Source organism: Pituophis catenifer, unplaced genomic scaffold, assembly GCF_029215685.1.
Source record: "Pituophis catenifer annectens isolate HBS135680 unplaced genomic scaffold, rPitCat1.0.hap2 SCAF_2, whole genome shotgun sequence".
Classification (NCBI taxonomy): Eukaryota; Metazoa; Chordata; class Lepidosauria; order Squamata; family Colubridae; genus Pituophis; species Pituophis catenifer.
The window spans coordinates 182,005,923-182,014,482 of NW_027256882.1; the positions used below are offsets into that span (position 1 = coordinate 182,005,923).

At 37.5% G+C, this 8,560-nt stretch overlaps 1 protein-coding gene across 3 annotated transcripts in view; it reads right to left on the minus strand.

Moving 5' to 3' along the window:
- Positions 1-8,379, minus strand: part of PRKCSH (PRKCSH beta subunit of glucosidase II) — a 51,079-nt gene extending 42,700 nt beyond the window's left edge. The window contains exons 1-8 of one of the 3 annotated variants that reach the window (XM_070935264.1): positions 8,266-8,379; positions 5,790-5,849; positions 5,368-5,480; positions 4,316-4,432; positions 3,513-3,608; positions 3,104-3,161; positions 1,589-1,706; positions 787-916 (exon numbers count right to left, since the gene is read on the minus strand). In XM_070935264.1, coding sequence (XP_070791365.1) covers positions 787-916; positions 1,589-1,706; positions 3,104-3,161; positions 3,513-3,608; positions 4,316-4,432; positions 5,368-5,455 — 607 coding nt within the window. In that variant the 5' untranslated portion in view covers positions 5,456-5,480; positions 5,790-5,849; positions 8,266-8,379. Of the gene's footprint in view, positions 1-786; positions 917-1,588; positions 1,707-3,103; positions 3,162-3,512; positions 3,609-4,315; positions 4,433-5,367; positions 5,481-5,765; positions 5,850-8,265 lie in introns of all 3 variants that reach the window. The other 2 variants (XM_070935263.1, XM_070935262.1) reach the window with 2 other exon arrangements.
- Positions 8,380-8,560: the final 181 nt, after the last annotated feature.

An 8,560-nucleotide genomic window follows, 5' to 3' on the forward strand; every position in this document is an offset into this window, starting at 1 on the left:
GATAAAATGAAAATAATAATGAGAAATTGTTCACCTGTTCACCGCCCTGAGTCCTGTTGGAGAAGGGCGGTATACAAATTAAATAAATAAATAAATAAATAAATAAATAAATAAATAAATAAATAAATAAATAAATATAAATAGATGGAATAATTGAATAATGATAGACTGTAACCTAATATAGATGTGTAATGTTATGGGAATTACATAAGTCAATTGAATGTAAGAATAATGTTTAATTTAATCAGTTTTGTTTGTATTGGAATGTATGGTGCCCAGGTGCCACACTGCTCACGCATTGATTTGACATTTTTATTAAAAAAAAACTTGAAAAAAAAGAAAACCAACTACAACAGTGGAACATGAAAAAAATTGTTTAAAACGCTTGGTTGTTTTGTTGGGGACGAAAAAGCAAAAAAATCAGTAACGGGTGTTAACAAAACCAAGTGTTCTAGAAACTGGACATTTTAGATGATTCTTAAACATTTAATTTCTCCTCTGGGTCATGCCAATGCACCAGAACATTCAGCCTTGCACATCCCTAACAAGAAATTTAGCTTTCTGAACCAGCTTCATACATCTGCCATTGTTTCCCCAAATCTCCCAAAATTTCTCAGACATCGGCTTAAATTCTCATTTCAGATGAGAAAAAATGTCATTGTTTTCATTCCTAACTTGCCATCTACTGTAGTTCTAATATAAACCAAAATCTCCTTCATTCTTTTAAGAGGAAAGATGCTAATATTCAATGTCATTAAAGCCTTCAATAGAGTAACTAAGACTAACCTTCCCATGCTTTCTGGTGGATATCTTTGGCCTCTTTTTCAGGTTTCTCAGCAGCTTCCTTTGCTAAACGTAGTGCCTCCACCTGTTCTTCCACAGAATTCTTACCCTCCTGTAATTCTGTTAGTTTTTTCTACAGAGAAAGGAAAGAAAAGGACTATGTGAATTTTATCCAAATTCAAATAGCTTCATAGGAAATTCCTGCTTGAATCCCAGTTACCCATCTTGCAAAATATGGCAGATTTGTATGGCAATACAAATATGGTTGCATGTACTGTATGCATGTATGCATATATGTGAGTTGGATTGAGAGAGAGTGACTGACTAGGCCAGTCATTTTCTCACTCCAATTTTCCTCACAGGAGAAAATAGAAGGAAGACACATAAATGTTCACCACTTTGAATTGTATATATTAAAAAAAAAAGTCAAAATAAAAAAATGGACAGAGAAGAACTGCTGAGCAATTATTTTGTGTTGACATATATGACATTACATGTTAATAATGAACATACATGTTCCACAATATCCAGTTTAAAACATATATGGACAATTGGCACTTAGGACAATACAGAGTACAGAAAGACTCCAGTCTACTCAAGATGCTCAAAAATAGGGTGCACTCCCAAATTTTACTTATACAATCACAAAGTTTTTACTTTTCTTAAAGGAATATAAAAAACCAATCTAAGAAGAACCATAACTTGGCTCCTCTCAGCATGCCAAAAGTGCTTTGGCAAAAATTAAAGAATCCAGTCTTACAGCACCAGCTAGCAATAAGCATTTTCTCCACAGGCTGCCTCTCACCTGTTTTTCTTCCTTTTTCTTACTTGCTTCTTCCATCAGGGCCTTCTTGATTTCAAAGCCTTCTCTGGCCACCTCGGCCATCTGCTTCAGTGCCTCCCGCTCCTTTCGGCCCATTTCTCTGCAAAGGGACAAGGGAATAGAATGCCAAGGTTTAGGACAAGATATTGTTCAGTCATGGTATCTACCAATGGATAGAAAGGAATTCTATCCTAGAAAAATCTGCACAAGTGAAAAATTCTGCATAAGTGTAGAAAATGGTATGGATGCAGAACACTGTCTAATAACTTGAAAGCTATTGTTGCTTTTCAAATTCATAAGCATGGCACATCATTCTGAACACCATATAGTAGTAAATAAGGTAAAAAGAGCAGTTATAAAGTTGGTATGCTGCAAAGCACCACATTCTGCAATTAATTTTTAAAAAAAGATCAACAGAAATCCTTAAAAAGCAAGCATTGTGGCTGGTTTTAGTCCAGTTCTACTTGAAAATGTGCCCATCTGCAAAATATGAAAGAAAATTGGGAGTGGTATATAGTATCCTGAGAGGAAAAACAACCTTACAAGTTCACAAGTTCACCTGGTGGTAGTCGACATTTCCTTTCATAACTATTAGCAGCCACATTGTGAACAGACAACTCCCATGACAATTATTATGTAAGCGTCCATGACAAAGACTCAAGTTCTAGATCTTAAACAGTTTGACCCAATTTCTATGGGTCTTGAATGATGTTATTACTCTCACAAAAAAACCCTGTTTTACATCTCAGCAGCAATTTCAAACTGGATTTTCAGCTCACAAGTAATTAATTACAAATTGCTCCATTAGCTCCAGGATATGTCCATATTACCAAAGGGAGGATGAACTGTGGCAGTGCAGTGGTTAGAATGCAGTATTGCAGGCTGACTCTGCTCACTGCCAGGAGTTCAATCCTGACTGACTCAAGGTTGATTCAACTTTCCATCTTTATGAGGTCAGTAGAATGAGGACTCAGATTGTTAAGGCCAATATGCTAACGTTGTAAACTGTTCAGAGTGCTGTAAAGCAGAGTTTTCCAACATTTCCGGTTTTAGAGACTGGCGGGAGGGGGGGGAACAGTTGTTCTTAAGCAGGTTAGTAATAGCAATAGCACTTAGATTTATATACTGCTCATAGTACTTTACAAGTACTGTGCAAGTACTTGCACAGTACATCCTATGGGCCACTAGCGGGCTGTGAGGGGATTGCAACCGGGCCACAGAAATAGCCAGCAAGCACGAATGTGCGCATGCACATTGTCACTTGTGCAAGCAGCGGGCGAATATGTGTGCCATTTGCGTGAGCAGCAGGCACACATGCATGCCTCTTGTGCAAATGGAGCTGTATGCACATGCTTGCTGGCTGCTCGTGCAGAACCATCCTCTCTTCTAAATCACTTCTCCCCTAAGTTGTATATTTGATGACTAGTATTTGAGTCTGCTTCTGAATCATTCCTCTGAACAAAGGAGGGGCTTCTTCTAAAACAAGTAACATCTTACCTGCAGGTATTTTCACACATTGTGCCGCTGTTGTACTCATCAGTTGTATCACAGCAATCTAAGGGGGCAAAGGGAGAACTATTAGTTCTCTGTAACTTGTTGCTGCATCCTTATGACTTATATTGTTTCCTAGTATGATTTGATTGCTTATTTGTACACTATGACTATCATTAAGTGTTGTATCTTATGATTCTTAATGAATGTATCTTTTCTTTTTATGTACACTGAGAGAATATGCACCAAAGACAAATTCCTTGTGTGTCCAATCACACTTGGCCAATAAAGAATTCTATCTATCTATCTATCTATCTATCTATCTATCTATCTATCTATCTATCTATCAGCATCTGTCATTGAGTTCTACTGTTCAGAGCCAAACGATTCTTTCACAACAAGTAGCAATATTTACCGCAGATCCCGTCATTGATGCGGGAAGAGGGGATGTACATAGGACGATATCCAGCATTGGCACAATGGAAGCGGCCATTGGGACATGCAGCAGTTCCTGTGCAGAAAGACAGGAAAGAAATGTAACAGTTGTATGTTAGACAAAAGGGGGAAAGGGGGCTGGGGAAGAGAAGAAAGCATAAATTAAGCCACACATGCAAACTGTCTACTATACAGAGCTTGCATGTGTGGGTTAATTTATATTAATTTAATTTCTCCTAGCAATCACAATTTACTTGCTATTCATAAGGTGTCCAAAAGCTATGACTGTGAAATATATAAGAAATAAACTCTTGCATAAATTGAAGCAGATTTTTAAGAACTTCTAGATTTAAAAAATAAGACTCGTAACAGCAATGGATTTGGTTTCTATTAATTGATATATACATTATATTTCATTTTAATTTTTTAATTTAAAATTTGTAATTTTTAATTACAATAATTTTTAATCTTGGCCATCTGTGTCCTATTTTGCAGTGGGAAGCCACTTACTATCATCTACATGATAAATATTATGGTTTTATGTCTGGATACCAAATTTTTAGAAAATCTTCAGAGATTAGTGTTTAACTGCTTAAGAATCTAATAAAATTAATGGGGATGGGAACATTACAAGATCAGTTACTGCCCCTCATTAAAAGAGAGATACATGTTGGTTGATGTGAGATCCAATACTAGCAAACATCCTTAGAGCAGTAATTACAAGAGCTGGGATGGGGAAGGCAATATGTGCAAATAAGGCAAGTTTAAATATGCAACACTTACCTGGCTCATCTGAGCCATCTTTGCAATCACAGTAATCATCATTGACTCTATCAAAGGATATTGTTGCAGAGCCATCAAGACAAGTGAATAATTTTGATTCGTCATAGAAGTGATGGTCTAAAAACAACAGACACACACACTTGGGTTCAAGGAAGAAAAAATACTGAAAAAAAGATATGTCAATTCAGAAAAGTATTCAGCATTTAATATTCCATGTCTAGTTAAGTCATTCCATATCTTATGTCTATATAACTTATATTTTAAATGACAAAAAAAATGTTGAGCAGGATGCAATTAGTAATCACTCCACTTCTGTAGCTTATTGTTAGCACAAATCAGTATTGAGGGCAAGAGGAAGCTGCACATCTAAACAAACTTCAAACACTAAATTGTTTTCTTTTCAGTAACTCATTTGCTTTAAATCTCTCTTCAGATTACCATCTTTCTCTCTCATACCACCATTTTAAATCCAAGAAAACAAACATTGGAGAATAATGGAGGTTTCCTTATACAACATGGATGCAATCTTTTGATTTATAATGCAAACACATAGACACATTTCCAACCTTTGATTGCTAGAAATAATGAAACTTTCCCAGTGATACATTGTAAGAGGAGATCAAATCTGTCATCTAACCTACAGATAGTCCTCGACTTACAACAGTTCGTTTAATGACTGTTCAAAGTTACATCACTGAAAAAAGTGAGTTATGATGATTTTTCACATTTATGACCGTTGCAGTATTCCCATGGTCATGTGATTTACATTCGGAGACTTGACAACTGGCTCACATTTATGACAGTTGCAGTGTCCTGGGGTCATGTGATCACCTTTTGCAATCTTCTGACAAGCAAAGTCAATGGGAAAACCAGATTCACTTAACTGTGTTACTAATTTAACAACTGCAGTGATTCACTTAACAAATATGGCAAGAAAAGTTGTAAAATGGAGCAACACTCACTTAACAAATTTTTCACTTAGCAACGTAAATTTTGGGCCCAATTGTGGTCGTAAGTTGAGGACTACCTGTATTATCCGCTTGAAAACTCACTTGTTAGGGAGACCCCTCTTGGACGCTTCACTTCCACAGGATAAGCCAGGCCAGAAAGTGAGAGCAGTCCAAGATATAGAAGCAGCATAACGGAAGCTCAAAACCAGCAACTCCTGGAACAAAATGCAAACAAAGGACTTGTTACTCTAGAAACTTCCACTTCTTAGTTGTACTACTGATTTGCTGTTTCACAGTTGTTTGGATTTTAATTTTTGCAATATTTATAATTGCTTTTTATTTTAATCATGTTTGCCACCCAGAGCCACTTGTTGGGGTGACCCTATAAATTAAATAAATAAATAAATAACTTTCCTGTTAACATGAATATATGGAGGAGGAAGATGCAGAATATTCCTTCCTCTCATCCAATTTTATTTTAAATAAAACTATTAAGTTACCCAAGTTTCAGGTAGGATCCTCACATGTGATTTATATTTTTTCTCTGTAGTCAAAAAATTCTATGAAGCTGATCTCCTGAGTGCCTAAAATGCAAGTCCAAAGATTTATTTTCAGTTTCTAACAGAATTGGTAAATACTTGTGTTCTTGACCAAGATTTGTACTTGTTTTGATATCACTTTCTCCCTTTTTATGATCTTATAACCCTCTAATTCAGGGTAAGGTCCGGGTTATTGAATGGAGCTGTGCTTTTACTGGTCAATGCCCTATCTGTTCCCTATGCAAAGTTCCAGCAGATATTTTTTCTTTGTGCCCTAGGAAGCATCTGCCACTACCTAGGAATGAACTCTCTATCTTTCAAGTGGGAGGCAAATGTCTTTACTACTAGACCACCACTCCGAACACATTAAAACTATTCCAATGTGTCTCAATCCCACTGATAGTAATATCTCATCTCAAATTAGTGTCATTAAGGACTATCCCAAAACTGAACAAGAATATACATGAACCATTTAAGATAGCTTCTCTGCTCTCCCAAATGGCCTCTACAACTATCAGATTACTCATTGCACCTGCCATAAGGCTGCTAACAAAGTTTTGTGTTCTGGACACAATATACCAAGGCCCTTAGAATGTGGGCAGCATCATAACACTAAGCATTTTTATGGTTTTTCCTATGGCAAGATGATAAAGTTGTTATACCCAGAATAGAAGTAACTAAGTGTCACCACCATGGCAAATATAAGCTCTGGTCCCTGGAGACTGGGTATGGCTTCACATATTCTTCAACTTCCAAGAGCTGACAAAGGATCTGGGGGAATTTTTCTTTTCTCTCAAGAGAGATTTCAGTTCATCCTTTAAAATAAATCGAATCAATAGCACTATAGTCAGGCGCTACAAGCTTCCTGCAAATAGTAATAGCATTTAGACTTGCACACCGCCTTTATAGCACTCTCTGGGCAGTTTACAATGTCAGCATTGTGCCCCCAACAATCTGGGTCCTAATTTTACTGACCTCAGAAGGCTGGATCAACTTTGAGCCCCCTCAGATATTAATCAAATGTTGATTATTCCCTTTCCCAACCTTACTGTGCAATACCTTGCTTGAAAATGCTCTTATATAGGCAGTATTCTTCCTACATGTTGAAACTTACAATACATGAACTTTAGCATTGTATTGCTTTCTAGAATTTCAGATCTCTACAGCTGATATTTCAATGAAACACCACCAGATACTCTAAAAGCTATAGGCTAAATCAGATTTTTTTAATGATAAACCACTTCCTTAATGTTGCAAAAAAATAAAAATCCTGCATAATAATTCCATGAAACTGGCACGAGCCAAGTTCCTCTCAAAAGACTTTATTGTTTTCCAAACTACCACACAAATGCAGCAACCTGTACAAATCAGAAAAATGCACCTCCCACATTCTGAGTTTAAAATTCTGCTATGATGATCATAACTTAACACAGTCAAGATTCTACTTGCTTCCTATTACCAGTTGCCATTTTGAAGTACAAATCTTCCGTTTGGAGAATTAAGCTAGTAAATATGCAATGCTTATGTCAAACTTTAATTATCTTCCCATCTTCCTAATTAATAGTTTAACTATTGCTCGGTGTCTTGAAAACTTCTTAATTCCTGGATACACCACCCAAAGAGTCATTTTGAAACAGTAACTTGTCTAAAGCTATAGCTCAGCATTTTAATTTCAATTTAAACCAGTTTTGGAAAATTAAAAAAGCTGAAATCTCAGTTTTTTTTTAATCAGCTGAGATATGCCACATAGTTTTTATAAATTGAAATATCCTCATAGGCACATAAAGCAAAAAATAAACAACATGAATGCTTCTCATTCACGTTAGCCACTCTGTTAAAAGTTGAGTTCACCCAGAGCTTTGCTATTAAGAATTAAGATTAAGTGTTCATTGATCTGTTGCAGTAATATGGCCCTTTATACCTAAAGGACAAAGAATCAACAATTAAGTATTGTTCTATGTTAGTCGAATGCACTTTAGGTTTTCTAAACTTTAAAAGTGAGCAATAATGCAAAGCCTGAATATTTTTTTTGCAGAAAGAAAGACAGACCTTCAACCTAATTCGCACTGAAACGAGGAGCGTACATTAAAGGCAACAATGGCTAATTATTATCAGCCATTCCTAGTGTAGAGCCTTCCAGACGTGCTGGACTAGAATTCTGTCCATACTGTCCACGGAGGGTGAAAGCTACAAAACAAGTTATCAGAACAGCAGCAGCTTAAGGAAAGCTGGGTAAGCTTACAGGGTGTTGAACGCGATGCGGTGCATGCCATGCTCTGCGTTTTAACCCAACGGGCTCTCTTATCTACGTGGCGACTGACTAGGACACCGAGAGCCAAGCAGAGGGGCAAGCCCAGTAGAGCTCCGCGTTTCCCCACTCCCCGGGAAATCTGCCCCCAACAGCAACCTCCGACAGGCGCGCCCCTACCCGTGCATGCACCACCCCCGCCGCCCTCCTTACCCGCCTCCCGCCGAAACTCTCGTGGAAAAAGGTCCCAAGCCCCTCCACCTCGAAACCGGAAGTAAGTTATGAAATATCCGCTCCAAAGCGCGCGGACGGGGTGGGGACTTTAAACGGCCCTTTTCTCCCAGTCGCCGTTTTGACTTCGACTTTCCTTGGTGACCATCATAAGAGTGGCGGAAGTGCTTTCCTTTCCATCCATGCTGCCAATGCCACACGATTGGCCAAGGATTTAACCGCAGTTCGCTTTTATTTGTTGCTTGTTCCACGTGGACAATGAAATGTTTCCATTTCA